Source organism: Somniosus microcephalus, chromosome 17 (genome assembly GCF_052327205.1).
Source record: "Somniosus microcephalus isolate GS21.2 chromosome 17, FLI_Smic_1.0, whole genome shotgun sequence".
Classification (NCBI taxonomy): domain Eukaryota; kingdom Metazoa; phylum Chordata; class Chondrichthyes; order Squaliformes; family Somniosidae; genus Somniosus; species Somniosus microcephalus.
In genome coordinates this window covers 41,731,763-41,748,503 of record NC_141003.1, presented here as the reverse complement: position 1 = coordinate 41,748,503, position 16,741 = coordinate 41,731,763, and the positions used below count along the sequence as shown (strand labels likewise).

Below are 16,741 nucleotides of genomic sequence, written 5' to 3'. Positions count from 1 at the left end.
TAACCAAAGGGAGGGAGGGAGAAAGAAAGGAGCGTGCCAGTGTTAACGGAGGAGAGAAGGATGGAGAGTGCTAGAAAATTGAGGAGGGAGGAAGGGGAATTGGATGTGTGAACTGGGTCTGGAAAAGATGGCAAGCATCTATGAACTGGGGTGAGTGTTGGAGGGTGTGAGAGACTCTTACTGTAGCTTTTAGGAAAGCTGGGTCTAGTTCTGTTGAAACCCAATGTCACTTTGTTTTTCCTTTTTCTAGATTATAAATCTATCAATTATTATGAAGTATAAACATGTTTAAAGTTAACCAGCTGGGGTATGTGTGTGGAGGTGTTGGGGGTGGAGAGGGAAAGAGTACAGCATTTGGAAGGACTGTACATTTGAACATTTCTACAGCCCTGCTAGAACAATCCTTTGGCCAATAAGACTGCATTTCAACCCTTACTTCCTCTTAAACAATGTTTTAAAAAAAATTAATTAAAACTTTTTTCTCCGTTAATATATTATCTGGTGCTACTGAGAGAGCAAAGTTTTAGGATATAAAAAACATTTCAAAAAATTACAAATAGGGAGTAAATTCCTTTCTAAAAGAAAAGCGATACAATTCCCACGTTCATTGTAGATTCCAAAGCATTGCAAAATGGATTAAATAGTGTAAGAAATCCCCCAAATTTCTCATCAGACCTTCTATCAAAAAATCTTGCGCCTTTAACATTTATATCCCTCTTTCATGTGCTTATATTTCTCTCCCTTCCCCAGGATGATGGAGTAATGTTACCTGTACCTATAGCTTAGTTACCAGTCCATGTTCCACTGCACTTTCAGGGTAATTACTCACTTTCACATGCCATAGACTTATATTGTGGACTGTTTTGAAAGTGTCAGCTTTTGTTGGGGTGTGCCAGTTTTTCTGAAGCTGTTGGTCAGTTTTTGCTAGTTTTTTGGCTTGATGGGGATGGTATTACAGAAATGCACAGTCTTGTGTAACCTCATTTCGCTTGATAATTACCTTATTTATTAGAATTGTAATTCCAGTGCTTTTGTGTGTTCTGATGTTTTAGATGTTTGAACACAACAAAGAATTAACCCCAATTTATAATTGTTATTATCTATCTTTTATTTATATATATAAAAGGATACTTCTGTCTGTCATTCCGTCTGTCTGTCTGTCTCTTTCTGTCTGTCTGTCTTGAATTAACTCGAAAGTTATAGAGCGTACCTACACGTGCGTTACGTCGAAAGAAAGCTGACGATTCCAGAACCGTCCTAAGCGTATTTACGTTTCAGCCGGACAAAATTGCGCCCGCGGTATCCAAAAAACGTTCAACATTCCGCTCATTATCCGCTCATTAGCATCGAGTGACGTCGAGGTCGACCAATCGTACGGCGGGTTCCTGGCGCGTGCGGCCGGGCCCTCCTACGGTCGAGTGACGGGACGATTGACCAATCCTACGCTTTGGTGACCTGACGGTCCACCAATCGGTGCCTGTGTGGGCGGGCCTTATCGTTCTAAACCGAGGTGAGTCGCCGCCATCTTGATTCCAAACTTTTCCTTTCGTTTTCCCGCTTTCTGCGTCTTTAAAAAAAGAAGTTCCTTTTAAAACAGAAATTCTTTTTAAAAAAAAGTTAATTACTTTCAGAAATTGTTTTTAAAAAAAGTTAATTACTTTCTAAATCTTTTATCTAATCTCATTAATTTTCCTACCTTTCCCCGTTTTTGCAGGTAGGCCTCTAAGCCTGGGCGTCTGTTGCCAGCCATGCTGGACCCTAGGCAATTGTTTTCTGGCAAGCTCCTCCCACCCCTCACCGCCCCCCCCCCCTTCAGGCTCCCCATCACGTGATGGTTGACCAATCCTATGGTGTGTGTGGGCGGGGCCTGATGCTTAATAAGACAGAATAAATAAAAGTTACTTTAGTCTTCGCGAGCACTGGAGTGACTGCAGCAACTATTGCAATGTAAGTGAAGAGATAGAGAATAAATAATTCAGTTTTTATATCTTCTAACTTTATATCTTCTTTCCTTAAAAAACTTTCGGTTTTCAAAAGGCGAAAGTTTTTTTAAGGGAAGAAGATATAACGTTAGAAGATATACAAAAGCCGAACGTTTTTAAGGAAAGAACATATAAAGTTAGAAGATTTCCGATTTTGTACCATGCAGCTACTTTTTTTTAAAAGTAAAGAAATTTTGCAGTTTTAATTAAGAAATTTTTTTTTTCCGTGCTTCCAACCGACATGAGAAAATGGCCGCCGGCTTCTTCACACACCTTCAAGGCTGGCTGCACCCACCCTGAAGGCTGGCAGACAGCTTTTTTTTCTTTCTGGCCCCGCCCCCTATCCCTCTTCCCCCACCCCCCCCCCCCCTCTCAAGGGTTAACCCGGCAACCGGCTCTGGAGATCGGATGGGGAGGAGGGTTACCCCGGCAACTGGGCCCGGCCAGCTTTCATCCTGGCAGCAGTTCAATGCAGCGACACCACAGCGCCATATTTGATCCTGGCGGCACGACAATTTCCTCGTGACACCATCTTTGATCATGGCGGAACTTCAATGTGGGCCCGAACAGCGCCATCTTTAGTCTGGGCTTCCCGGTTTCTTCCTCCTTCCCTCTCTCCTTCCCCCTCCTCCCTCTCTCTCTTCCCCCCTCCCTCTCTCTTCCCCCCTCCCTCTCTCTCCCCCCCTCCCTCTCTCTCCCCCCCTCCCTCTCTCTCCCCCTCCCTCTCTCTCCCCCCTCCCTCTCTCTCCCCCCTCCCACTCTCTCCCCCCCTCCTCTCTCTCCCCCCCTCCTCTCTCTCCCCCCCTCCCTCTCTCTCCCCCCTCCCTCTCTCTCCCCCCCCTCTCTCTCCCCCCTCCCTCTCTCTCCCCCCCTCCCTCTCTCTCCCCCCTCCCTCTCTCTCCCCCCTCCCTCTCTCTCCCCCCCTCCCTCTCTCTCCCCCCTCCCTCTCTCTCCCCCCTCCCTCTCTCTCCCCCTCCCTCTCTCTCCCCCCTCCCTCTCTCTCCCCCCTCCCTCTCTCTCCCCCTCCCTCTCTCTCCCCCCTCACTCTCTCTCTCTCCCTCCCCCTCTCTCCCTGCCCCCTCTCTTCCCTGCCCCCTCTCTTCCCTGCCCCCTCTCTTCCCTGCCCCCTCTCTTCCCTGCCCCCTCTCCTCCCTCCCCCTCCTCCCTCCCCCCCTCCCCCCTCCTCCCTCCCCCCCTCCCCCCTCCTCCCTCCCCCCTCTCCCCTCCCTCCCCCCTCCCCCTCTCCCTCCCTCCCCCCTCCCTCCCTCCCCCTCCCCCCTCCCTCCCCCCCTCCGCCCCCCATCCCCCTCCCTCCGCCCCCCCTCTCCTCCCCCTCCCTCCGCCCCCCCTCCCCCCTCCCTCCGCCCCCCCCCTCCCCCCTCCCTCCGCCCCCCCTCCTCCTCCACTCTCCCTCCTCCCTTCCCCCCTCTCCCTCCCCCCTCTCCCTCCCCCCTCTCCCTCCCCCCTCTCCCTCCTCCCTCCCCCCTCTCCCCTCCCCCCTCTCCCCTCCCCCCTCTCCCTCCCCCCCTCCCTCCCCCCCTCTCCCTCCTCCCTCCCCTCCCCCCTCCCCGCCACCTCCCCCCCTTCCCCTCCCCTCCACCCTCCCTCCCCCTCCCTCTCTCCCTCCTCCCTCCCCTCCACCCCCTCCCCCCCTCTTCCCCTCCCTCTTCCCCCCCAGTCGCTCTCTCTCTTCCCCCCAGTCGCTCTCTCTCTCTCTCTCTCTTCCAACAACAACATGCCTTTGAAAAAGCCTCGGCACCGCCGGCACTCCAGCTAGTATATCTATAAAAGGGTTTATATTCTGATGTCATGTACAACATTTTTATGTTTCAGTCACACTGATCAAAACTCTTCCACTTCTCTGACCAGCCATTTCCCAACCTCTGTCCCTCAGTGTCCTCCATAGGGGAAGATGGGCAGATTACTGCACGGCCCAACTCGCTGGAATTCTGCTCCCTCTTGTTTACTGTAACTTTCTAGTTTATTTAACCCCATTTTTATTGGAATTCTGCATTTGCTTTACCCTCTTTCTTCCTAAATTGGTTAGGATTCTACTTTGCCCCAAATAGGCACTCCTTTGTGTTTGATAAGGATTGTTGAAAGAAGATTTATACTCTTTTTTTTCCCCAGCTGCTGTTTTGTCTTAGTTGCCGTTTTTCATGTTTCATTTGGCAGTGGGACAGACTTGTTTAGAACTACTGACTGGGGCATTATGGGGGTTGGGCGGAGGGGGAGGGGGCACGCGGGGGTTCTCTTGTGCTGGGTGGATTATTGTTCAGCTGACAGGAGAACTTGCCTCTTAGCAGTGAAGTGTAATTCCTGTTCTCCCCCATCACTCCAATGGTTGCAGTGCAAGTCGAGGGGAAAAGCCATTTCATTCTGGGGTAAAAATCTTTACTCAGTGAGTTGTTGTGATCTGGAATGCACTGGCTGAAAAGGTGGTGGAAGCAGGTTCAATACTAATTTTCAAAAGGGAATTGGATCACTCCTTAAAAAGGAAAAATTTGCAGGGCACTGGGGAAAGAGCAGGGGAGCGAGAGCCAGCACAGGCATGATGGGCCAAATGGTCGTCTTTTGTGTTGTATGATTCTGTGCGTGCAAAGCTCCACCAATGAAGTCGGGGTCCCGGAAACATTTATTCCTATATCTCTGATGCATCCTTATTCCAGAATTCCCTCTATATGCTGGATACACATTCACAGAGTACTTTCATGATAAAATACATCCCTAGGCTGCACACATCAAAACATTCCGCTGCATGTTCTCGGTCGATCGTTCTTTTTCTCGATGTCCATTCCATCACTTTAATTATGAGTTATTTGTTGGATTTATTGCCACCCAGCAAAGCTAAAGTGGGGGCGAAGCAGACATTGCTATCTGGGAGGAGTGTGAAATATTGGATGAAATAAACATAGTGAGAGAGGAAGTATTAAGGGGTTTAGCAGCTTTAAAAGTGGATAAATCCCCAGGCCCGGATGAAATGTATCCCAGGCTGTTAAGCGAAGCAAAAGAGGAAAGAGCAGAGGCCCTGACCATCATTTTTCAATCCTCTCTGGCTTCAGGTGTGGTGCCGGAGGACTGCTAATGTTTAAAAAGGGAGAAAAGGATAGACCAAGTAATTACAGGCCAGTCAGCCTAACAACGGTGGTGGGAAAATTATTGGAAAGAATTCTGAAGGACAGGATAAATCTTCATTTAGAAAGACACGGATTAATCAAGGATAGTCAGCACAGATTTGTTAAGGGAAGGTCGTGTCTGACAAACTCGATTGAATTTTTTGAGGAGGTAACGAGGGTAGATGAGGGTAGTGCGTTTGATGTAGTGTATATGGACTTTAGCAAGGCTTTTGATAAGGTTCCACATGGCAGACTGGTCACGAAGTTAAAAGCCCATGGGATCCAGGGCAAAGTGTCAAGTTGGATTCAAAACTGGCTCGGAGACAGGAAGCAGAGGGTAATGGTTGATGGGTGTTTTTGTGACTGGAAGACTGTTTCCAGTGGGGTTCCACAGGGCTCAGTACTAGGTCCCTTGCTTTTTGTGGTATATATCAATGATCTAGACTTGAATATAGGGGGTATGATTAAGAAGTTTGCAGATGATACTAAAATCGGCTGTGAGGTTGATACTGAAGAAGGAAGTTGTAGACTGCAGGAAGATATCAATAAATTGGTCAGGTGGGCAGAACAGTGGCAAATGGAATTCAACCTGGAGAAGTGTGAGGTAATGCATTTGGGGAGGGCTAACAAGGAAAGGGAATATACATTAAATGGTAGGACACTGAGTAGTGTAGATGAACAAAGGGACCTTGGAGTGTATGTCCACAGATCCCTGAAGGTAGCAGGCCAAGTAGATAAGGTGGTTAAGAAGGCATACAGAATGCTTGCCTTTATTAGCTGTGGCATAGAATACAAGAGCAGGGGGGTTATGCTTCAACTGTATAAAACACTAGTTAGGCCTCAGCTAGAGTACTGCGTGCAGTTCTGGTCACCACATTACAGGAAAGATGTGATTGCACTAGAGAGGGTACAGAGGAGATTTACAAGGATGTTGCCGGGAGTAGAGAATCTTAGCTATGAGGAAAGACTGGATAGGCTGGGCCTGTTTTCCTTGGAACAGAGGAGGCTGAGGGGAGACCTTATTGAGGTGTATAAAATTATGAGGAGCATAGATAAAGTGGATAGAAAGGACCTATTTCCCTTAGCAGAGGGGTCAAAAACCGGGGCACAGATTTAAAGTAATTAGGGGAAGGTTTAGAGGGGATTTGAGGGGAAATTTCTTCACCCAGAGCGTTGTGGAGGTCTGGAACTCATTGCCTGAAAGGGTGGTAGAGGCAGGAACCCTAACCACATTTAAAAAGTACTTGGATGTGCACTTGGGATGCTGTACCCTGCAGGGCTACGGACCAAGAGCTGGGAAGTGGGATTAGGCTGTATAGCTCTTCGTTGGCTGGCGCGGACACGATGGGCCGAAATGGCCTCCCTCCGTGCTGTAACTTTCTGTGATTCTATGAACCAATATCCAACGTTTCCCAAAGTCTGCTAAAGGCTGTATTATTGCAATAATCCACTTAGTTTACTGAAGCTCAGATCTGTATGATTCCACCTGTATGATCCAGAACAGAGGAGAGAAGGCCATACATGCAGGGAACCTTCAGGAAATCTAGGAATTATTTTTATATTTTTACAAATGTAATGTGACATTGGCTTGATTGCATTCATGGTGCGCTCCTAACTGAATTGCTAATGTTTAACAGGAGAGTCCACCACCACAGTGGCACCCTTCATACCAGGGGGAGTAAGTGATGGACAGTGGCACTCCGTCCAGGTGCAGTACTACAATAAGGTAGGTGAAGGATGAGATTGCAGGATGGAAAACTGTGACTGAACTAGTAAAATATGTATATATGCATGCACATGTGAGTGTCTCTGACAGTAATGTGAAGGGATGTCCTTTTATATTATGCAAAACTAACTGAGCTGTTTGGAAAGCTAGCGTCTCAGCTGTTGGCTTTAGTTATTCACATCCCTTGGACATTTGGGGAAGTGTCCATAATTGTACAAATTGTACATGTTTTGCTGAACAGAGCATTTTGATGGCCTTTGCTGTTCCACTTACTGTTTTTATTCTGGATGAAGTGTATTGTGCAGGACTCGATTGTCCGCTGTGTGTTGTGACCAGCAGTACATCCCATCTGATAGTGGCTCGTGGCTCCTTTTGTTTTTTGTACCGGGAACAGTCATAAAAACGGGAACGGAGCAGGCTTGTTTACTGTGGTCTGAGCTTGTGGTCAGTGTGCAGCCTTAGTTATAGAATAAGCAGCAGTAAAATAAAAGCGAGTGATTTTTCTTAATGCTTTGGGTGCTGCTGTATCTATAATTTTCCTCCAACTTACTCTCCTTACTCCTCCTTTTCTGATGACAGTGACTCGTGCTAGAATATGGTGCCTGCAGCCCTGTGGAGTGCTGTCCACAAATCCGTTCTTCAGGTGTGAGCCTGGAGAGTGAGTGTCAACCAACTGTTTGACCAGGACGACCGTCACTGCTGAGGCCTCGAAATCCGTCTGTTTTTCTGCCCAGTTTTCCTCTTCCAGCTCATGAACCACCTGCAGCCAAAGGAATGAGTGACCTCACTGGCCTTGCCCAAAGTAGCTGTGTGCAGGCTGCCAGAATATGTGAAAGAGCAGCCCAAGCTGAGCCTTGCTTTGATTTTCTCAATACCTTCCCACAGCAATACGGCTGAGATTGTAAACCTAATTGATGTAAGGGACCATAATACATCCCAGTGCCCATGGCGCAGTGAGCTGACCTGCCCAGTGACCTGTTTCTGTGTGCCTTAACCTAATTGTGAAGTATGTGCATGTGTCATTGCCCCCATTCATGGTCGGCTCTGTGCTGCATAAATTCTTATATTGACTTAGTTCAGCAAACCAGAGCAGTACAGTATACTGTATTCTGCCGATCTTTCCTTGACCACAGTCAGCGTTATACCATGTCAGTTGAAAGGGGATCTGCTTTTCAGGGCAGATGCCTTGTAGGATTTTTCCTTTTTCTCATTTCTCTTGCCCAACCTGACAAATGACTCTTGTTTTACCCTGTTTACTATTTTGATTAATAGGTTATCTCCACAAGATGCTGTTTCTGTCTGGTAACAGTCTCGGGTATTAGTTTTGATACTCAGTTTTTGCGTTTATGTCTCTTTATTTGGAGGCATCCCAGTTAGTGCAAGTTCTTTACCTGAATTCTTTCTGTTGACATGTTATGTATCTTTATAATTGGTCCCAGCCACTCCACTCCTTGCTGGTGACACTGAACATCATCTCTGCTGCCTTCGCCGTCACTGCAATAGTTTGAATTGGCCGAGTTTTGATATTTTATTGTAAACCCTGCAATGCTAGATGAAAAAAACAATGACCAAAGATGGACACAAAGGTTTAACTTTTTGCGATGGTGTAAGATGATGGACATCGGATTGGCGTCCGATATACACCCGCCCGATTTTCCTTTCCATCGACTTCAGTCGGCAGATGATCCGACATCGACCATTTTACATCATCGCTGAAAGTGAAAATGACCCCTGACATTTGCTGCTCGATTTACCATTAAAGATAAAAACTGTAAATCCTCCTCATAAAACTGACTGTAAAAAAAAAAACCAGATGGGTGTTAACCTGAATGACGGTTTATTATCCACTCTGCGTAATAATTCCATCTGACCTCGGGCACTGTAGCCTCTCGTGAATAGGTTATAGTTTTCCTGTAAATTCAATGAATGCAGGAGGCTTGCTAAAAACTACTTGTTTTCTTGACCCTGGTTGTAAGCCTATGATCGGTACTCTCCCATAGCAAGGCTTTAACCATGTGTTGACTGGTGTCCATTACCCGCCCTGCTTTACTTAATTTTTACTCCATTTTTTTGTTGACCATTTACTGAGCTGTGCCTTGCAAGAGGATGGATTTAATGACTGTCAGTATGAAAGCACTTTCAAGCTGTTGCTCACCAAGTTCAAAGGTACTTCAGCCTGTCTGCACTGGAAACAGTCTCCAATATTTCAGGTAAAAGCTTCTTAAAGGGGGGCACCACAAAATGATCAACCATTCCCTTTATCCAGTTTGTGATTGGCCAATACTGAGTTCCTCTTTACCTCTAGGCTCTGGTGGAAAGACTGACCCAGATTTCCCCTTTTTATTGCACAACAAAAATCACAGGTTAGTCTAACTAGAAAGGATGTCCAGCGAGCATGCTGTTCATATTGGGACAGAGCTTTAAGCTGCATGTTCCAATATCTATCACTGGATATAAATCTTTTTTTAATGTGATTTTATTTAAACCTATCATGCATGTTGTTCAGATGGACTTTCCATTTAAGGACCTGACAGCACAGCAAACAATAGTTTTTTCTCAGCCATTGATAATTAATGTGATCACATTTAAAGTAATCACCAGGAGAGAACACTAACCAAATACCAACCCAATATACAGGGTTTGACTCGGTGCCTAAAGAAATGAGACTTATTAGCAAGTGCCTCTTAAATGGAGTATACACATTCTCCGGAGCATCTTGTATTGATTGGATGGATCCGAAACAGATTTTTTTTCCCATTAAGATTCTTTCTTTTGCCTCTGCAGTAACTGGCAGGTACTAATTTACATTAATTGACAGTGGAATTTTCTTACTCAACTCCAGAGACACTGCCAGACTCTGATTTGCTTTCTGCATACACAACAAATTCCAGCCTGCTTCAAATGTTGGTGACAGTGCAACGCCTCATTTACCTTTATTAAAACTATAATTGTCTCTTTGAGCATGTCTAAAGTTTATTAATTTTTGTGCACACTGGTGTGCTCATTATCGTACACTGTAATGTGTCAGTCACTTAAAAGGAATACAATTTATCCTCAGTGATGTTTATGTGAAATGGGTTCTAAAGCCATATCTGGTTACTGGGAGAAATTTCAATCTTGCATTTCTTTTATTGGTTTCTCACTCCTGACTAGCTGGGAAACCTGTTGCTGGGTTTTTAATTTTTCAAAAGTATCTATGCATTAGACAGCCTGGGGGTGTGGTAGGCTGGCGTGTAAACACACTGTCAGAGTGCTGCTCTGTCGGATTGTCGACACAATTCTCCACATGGTAAGTTCCCATTCTTGACTGAACAGTTGGGGAGGAGCAAAGGGGGTTGTGTTTCCCCCATCTCAGGGGAGGGCTAGAAGCTGGATGATAAGTCATCCCGTGCTGCTGCCACTCAGCTCTTGGTGCCTAACTGATGCGTCTCACAGGTCCACTCTGTCAGGGGATGGTGCAGGTGCATGGGGAAACCAGAAAGGGAAAAAATGCATGGATATTTAAAAACTGTTAAAGTTTCTACAAATATTTTCTCTTTTGGGGAAAAAAGCCGCAAAAAAATTACATGCATCAGAAGTACTTATGTAATAAACTGTCTTAGAGGCGTATTATGTGCAAGAATTCGAGGTGTCATTGCCTTTTAGAAGTGTCGCTAGCTATCAGAGATACTTCGTGCTGACACCTAATATAGTCTCGTTATTTAGTCTTTATTGCAGACTTTGTTTTAATATTAATGAGTTGTTTTATTCATTTTTCCATCTTAAATCATAAAGTGTGAGCATTATTATGAATAATTCAAAGCATTTATAATCACATCATCAGAACATCCCAGACCCTGACTGTGTTGTGATGTTGGAAGCAGCAGTGAAAGAAATGGAGACAGAAAACAGGAAATAAAATCCGGAAATAGTCTGGAGAATAGATTATAAACCCCTTGACTATTCAAGCTTTTATTCTTATTTGATGATTTTTTTCCCCCTTAGTTTTGTTACAAAAGTAAGTTTCTTCACATATTCCAAAATCATTTTGGACAGGTGTCCTGTAACAAATTCCAAGAGAAGTTAGTGTAAAGAGTTGTCTGGTGGCTGTTAAATTGAGTCTTTTTTTAGCTCGTACATGTCCCTTCCTGCTGGCAGTTACATAATGAGGAGGAATTCTTCTCATTTATAGTGCTTTATATATACTTTTGTAAAAAGTCTGAAGTGTATCAGAAATAATCTGGGCCCATGTGCATGACAATGGACAGTGCATGCTTTATATAAAGAGCTGCCAAGCACAAGGTGTGTACTCCCTAATGGAAGGTGTGGGGAGAAGGAGAATAATCCCTGAGCTACTTTTGCACGTTTTCAAGTGATCGGTTCCAAGTGGATTTACATATCATTGGGGTGCGGTTCACAGGTGGCACCAGTCCTCTCGTACTTTGTCTAATTTGTCACTCTTTGTTGGCGCTGGTGGGCTATTCTACTGTTGAGGGTCACAGCCAAGCCTAATTTTGTACCTAATAGCCAGGCATGATCACATTCCAGTAGGATCACTGAATGCTGGTGAACAACGGGAACCGTGGCTGATTTTATTTTATCTGCAATTCTAGTGCCACATTACTGCCTTGTGTGATGTCAGGTGACTCATCATAGACCAGGGATCAAATTTGGGTTCTACTGGTTTACGTGGTAATCTAATCCCCTGATTAAACATGCTGGGAATGTACATAGGTCTTCTGAAGTACTGGATGTTTAACTGCACCTTTTATGCACTGCCTTTAATAACCAGCAGATTAATTGTTCTAACATGATTGTGTTTAAGTTTCTGCACATATTCCATTTGTGGGTACTGTTTCTGTGGAAAGTATTAGAGCAGACTGACAGGATAGACAAATCTGGCTTGAAAAGGTTGGAGTGTTCATAGGTTAACCCAAACTTCCATCTAAAAACACCATAACAACTCATTAGAGAAATGAAATATGTGGCTGTTGTCAGGTGCAGTAGTTTAATAATATTATTGGAGATGGATTTGTCCCCTTCCTCTGCCAAGCTGTCAGCACTGTTTATCGCTGCAGCTTCTCAGTTTTTCTACACGAGCTTCAGTGCAAAATGTGACTGGGGAATTTACAGCTTCCTGTTTGAAGTCGGTTCATTGGCTGTTCTATTCATGATAAAGTGTAAAGGTTTCTGATCTGAGGTGCTGGCTTGGAATGACAGGAAGATAACATTGAGGCAGAATTTATGCTTTGTTTTTATTGAAAGCAGATATGAAAACAGTTGGTGTGTGGTGGGAAGCACTGCATTGAGCTGCCAGGACTGAAGCGCAGTTCATGAACTGGGACTGTGATCCTAAAGAGTTAAACTCTACAGAGTTTAATAAACGCACTGCAACCAGGCTAGACCAATATAACTTTGATCAAATGAACATTCTTGCATTTTATCACCAATGGAAGATGTATTTCATGTTGTGTGTTGATACATTAATGGTAGCTCAGGGTGTTCTTGTATGTTTGAAGAGTGGGCCTAGTGCTTGGGATAAGTGATACACATATTGGGTTTGATTCCTGGAATATATGTGGGACAGCACTGCTGAGGCACAATAATAATTGGGGAATGGTCATGTAGTGACTATGCTACTGGACTAGCAATCCAGAGGTCTGGATTAATCCAGAGAACCATAGCAGTTTGAATTCAGTTTAAAAAAAACTCTGGAAAAACTGGTATCAGTAAAAGTGACCATGAAGTAAAAACCCAATTGGTTCACTGATATCCTGCAGGGACGGAAACCTAGCGTCCTGACCCGGTCTGGCCTACATGTGTCTCCACTCCCACACCACCAAAGTGGTTGACTCTTAACTGCTCTCTGAAGTGACCTAGCAAGCCACTCAGTTACATCAAGAAGTCTGCCCACCACCACCATCTCAGGGCAACTAGAGATGGGTAATAAATGCCAGCCATGCCAGCCACGCCCATATCCTGAGCATGAATAATAAAAAAAAGTGAAGCATCTTCTGATCTAAATTTGGGATTCTATTTTTATTTTGGGCTCCTAATCTGATATTTAAGTTTGGTGTTCTGTTTTTCGACAGCAGATACTTTTAAACAAATACCTGAAGCTGTACTCTGCTGAATTGGTCAGTGCTTTCTGAAATCTTCATTGATCAGAAATGTGCTCCACAGTTCATGCTTCGAGTAGAGTGGTGGAACACTGCCTGGCGTTGATCAGGCGTGTAGGACCTTCGTATAGAGTCCAGCAGCAATCATAGTGATCACAGCAGCATCTGGCCAATGAAGTAACAGTGCAGCAGGTTGCAAATCAAAATGAGAAATACTCAGTTACTGTGCCAGGAAGCTGAAACAGAAGATTCGATCAAACTGCAACAGGTGCTCCAGTATTTAAAGGAATATACTCCAGGGAGATTCACAGGAATGAAGAATTTGATGCTCTGCCTCCGGAGTGGCCAATAACATAATATCAAATGAAATCTGTACTTGCCTTCAGTGAGTTAATTGAAATTGCTGTTGGGGATAATAGCTTATTATAAGGATAAATGGGTTGATTTCTCTGTTAAAATAGAAGGTGGAAAAATATCATACTATGGCGGAACCACCAGAGGATTACGGACAATTGTATATAATTCCTTTTACAGCAATGTAGTACAGCTGGGGGCTGCACCTTTAATGTATCTGTTAACTGTACTAGGGCTTCTTTCCTGTACTCCGCGTGATGACGTCATGCCGTCCGTCACGTGATCTCTCAACGGCGGGAAGAACGTGATGACGTCATGACGTCAGAGCTCAGAACCTTCTAGCAGTTGAGCTCGGAACCTGCTAGCAGTTGAGCTCGGAACCTTCTAGCAATTTCCAGAGAGGCTTTCAAGCAGACCAGACCTATTTGCATTGTATCCTACAGTTTCCTGTACAGCTTCGTTTGTTCATTAAATTTTATTGTTTTTGATTTTCTGAGTCGATCTCAATCCTTCGGCTAGGAACCCCAGTTCCTACAATACCAAACTTTGCTAATATCACCAACACTAATTTGTGGCTTTGATTTTTCAGTAAGGTTGTCTTTGTACAGTGTATCAGAATGGTTACAATCACTTCCCAGACCCCATGCTTAAGTTCACGGTGTCTCTCACATGCTGATGTAGGAGTGCTTGATGCCAAGTCCTATAGTTAACCGTTACAGCACAGAGATAAGCAGAACCCAGTGCCATTTTATTTTGGCTGTATTGCTGTCTGATGGACAGCAGTATAGACTTTTCATGCGATGGGTATATGGTGCTGAACTATAATGTTATCTAACTCCTGGGTCTTGTGAATCCGCTCACCCTTTGCTCCATCACTGGCAGCATAGCCTTCAGCTGCCTGGGCCTACTCGCTGCTATTTCCTCTCTAAACCCTGCCATCTCTCCTCCTTAAGAAGCCTCCTCAAAGCCCATCTGTTCAAATAATGTTTTCACCCTCTCCTAATCTTTCCTGGCTTGGGGATCATTTTCCAGATACCTATCTGTGAAGTGCCTTGGGACTTTTCTTTTACTGTTAATGGTATTATATAAATGAAAGTTGTTGGTGCTCACCCTCTGCAGTGAGATTTCCAGATATATATCATTATAATGCTCGTGAGCTGGGGAATGGCTGCAGCTGTCTTGATATGTGAAGTAGCCACTGATGTACTCAAATGTAAAGCAACAGTTTGGAACTAAGTTTAGATTTTATTTTGCATCACAATACTGCAAATCCATATGGGAAGCCTATAAATCACATGTGAGTCTTCCCTAGAATGCTCCTTTAACTACTGATTGAAAAATAGTGCATTATCTACTTACCACTTCGCACCTAGTGTGGAATCCATATATCATCAAATAATTATACAAATGCTCAGAAAATGTCAAGAATGCTATGTAGAAAAATGAGGCGGGAAGAGAAGAGGAAACAAGTAACAATTTGCTCACAATAATGAAACAATCTGTCGTTAAAATTATTTGCTTTAGTATAACAAGATGTGTCTTTGCAAGGAATAGATACTGACAGAAAAGAGTGAGATGGGTACAGAGAATAAGCAGACATGTAATTCAACTCTGGCTTCAGTCGGTTTTGGCATAAGTACAATGTACACATCAGGATGGTTTCCATGGAGTTTTTGTTACTTGAATAGTGCTGGTCTGCTTCCTGTAATGGTTTAGGACCAATTATGTATTAATTACAACTGGTGGAAATCTGACCCAAACTGTCACAGATTTAAACTATGCTTTTCCACAGCGATATTTAAAATTCCCATGGTGCCATTGCCTCGTCCTACTGCCACTGGTGCCCCAGAAAGATGCCAGCATTAGCTCCCGAGCTGCCCTCTGTTAGTTCGTCATAATTCTTCATGTATGAATTTAGGCAGTGAGTGTTGGCGGACTATTTGACTGTGAGGTTGGCAATCAAAGCCAAGCTCAATCCTCTTCTCACACACACACACCGTTGCATAATGGTGAGGAATGGGAACCCTGGTTGATTCTCCCCACTCTCTAGCTCAGGGTTGCTGCAGCCAATTGTAAAACCCCCAATTGCCCCTCCCAAACTGAGATTACTGCAGCAAGACCGAGGATCAAACCTGATACAGTACCTTCATGGTCAGGGTCAGACAGTGAAACTTTTATGTGCTATTTATTCCAGGCACAGAATATCATAGGTGGGAGCAAATGAAAAAAATATATATAATTAAGTTATTGCAACGCGCTCCCCCTTCCCCTTTTAGATATCATGAGATCAGCACTGAGATTGCAGCGATAACTGTAACAATCCAGTAAGTGACAGCTTCATGACTAAAGGTGTATTAAAAAACAGACGCATGACTGCACATGTCGTGTTGCTTCTATAAATTGCCTGTCAAGGTGCCATCGCTGTAATGGAATTTGAAAAGCTTCCACTCATTTGATAGGAATTCTTTCCCTCATAAAATTGATAAACTGTGAAAATGCATTTATACCCAACAGCTGCAATTTCCGACCACCAGCATATCTTAGAAAAATGAAAAGATTTAGAATCTTTTAATTGATTCAAACCTGAAAAAAATCTACTGGATAAAGAATGCCTTTTATTTCTGCACAGCTATGTTTTTAATAAGTAATTGAACAAGAAAAACCAGGGTTATGGATTGCTTGAAATCTAAGCCTCAATTTTCCAAGTCCCGCAGAAATGGGGTTGGGATGGCCCAGTGTGTAGGTTCACCTGCACCTGCCTCACAGAGGGCTGACCTGACCCAATTTTCTGATGGGACCCCTGCCCCTTAATTTGAATCGACCCCAACCCCCCCCCCCCCCAACTTCAATAATGGAAGAGCATGCGCTCTATCGGGTTGTAACTCTGATTGTAAGCCAATAACAAATTTATTTAAAATTAAATAGGTGAATGAGAAGTACAAAGTATATTTACAGTAATTGTAAACTCCTAGGGGGGAAAATTGGTTGGTTTGCGCCTCCCGTTAGCGCCTTAAAATTGAGCGGACATTTTGCGGCTGCCTGAGAGCAGTCTGAGATGGGATCACGGCAGTCTGAGATGGGATCACGGCAGTCTGAGATGGGATCACGGCAGTCTGAGATGGGATCACGGCAGTCTGAGATGGGATCACGGCAGTCTGAGATGGGATCACGGCAGTCTGAGATGGGATCACGGCAGCCAGTGACTGAATTGCAGCCTGTGCAAACACTGCTCCTCAGACAAATTAATGTCGGAGAATTGTTCCCGGAATACCCTGGGAGGGTAAGGTCTCCTGTACAGAGGCCTGTTGGCCCTCCTCTGTCTGGCCATGATTGCCACTCTCTCTCTGCGTCTCTGTTGCCTCCGATTCTGCAGGCGCAGGACAATGCCCCGAATCATTGCACCCCCCATAGTCTCTTGGTAATCGAAGTAATGAAGGTCAAATCCAAAAGTACCTGCAAAATGAT

General features: G+C 44.5%; 1 protein-coding gene across 6 annotated transcripts in view; it reads left to right on the top strand.

The window, feature by feature from the left end:
* The window catches only part of celsr1a (cadherin EGF LAG seven-pass G-type receptor 1a), a 377,534-nt gene that overhangs the window by 218,610 nt on the left and 142,183 nt on the right, over positions 1-16,741 (top strand). For all 6 annotated transcript variants that reach the window (XM_086010282.1, XM_086010280.1, XM_086010278.1 and 3 more), the window contains exon 6: positions 6,736-6,824. In XM_086010282.1, coding sequence (XP_085866408.1) covers positions 6,736-6,824 — 89 coding nt within the window. The remainder of the gene's footprint in view (positions 1-6,735; positions 6,825-16,741) is intronic.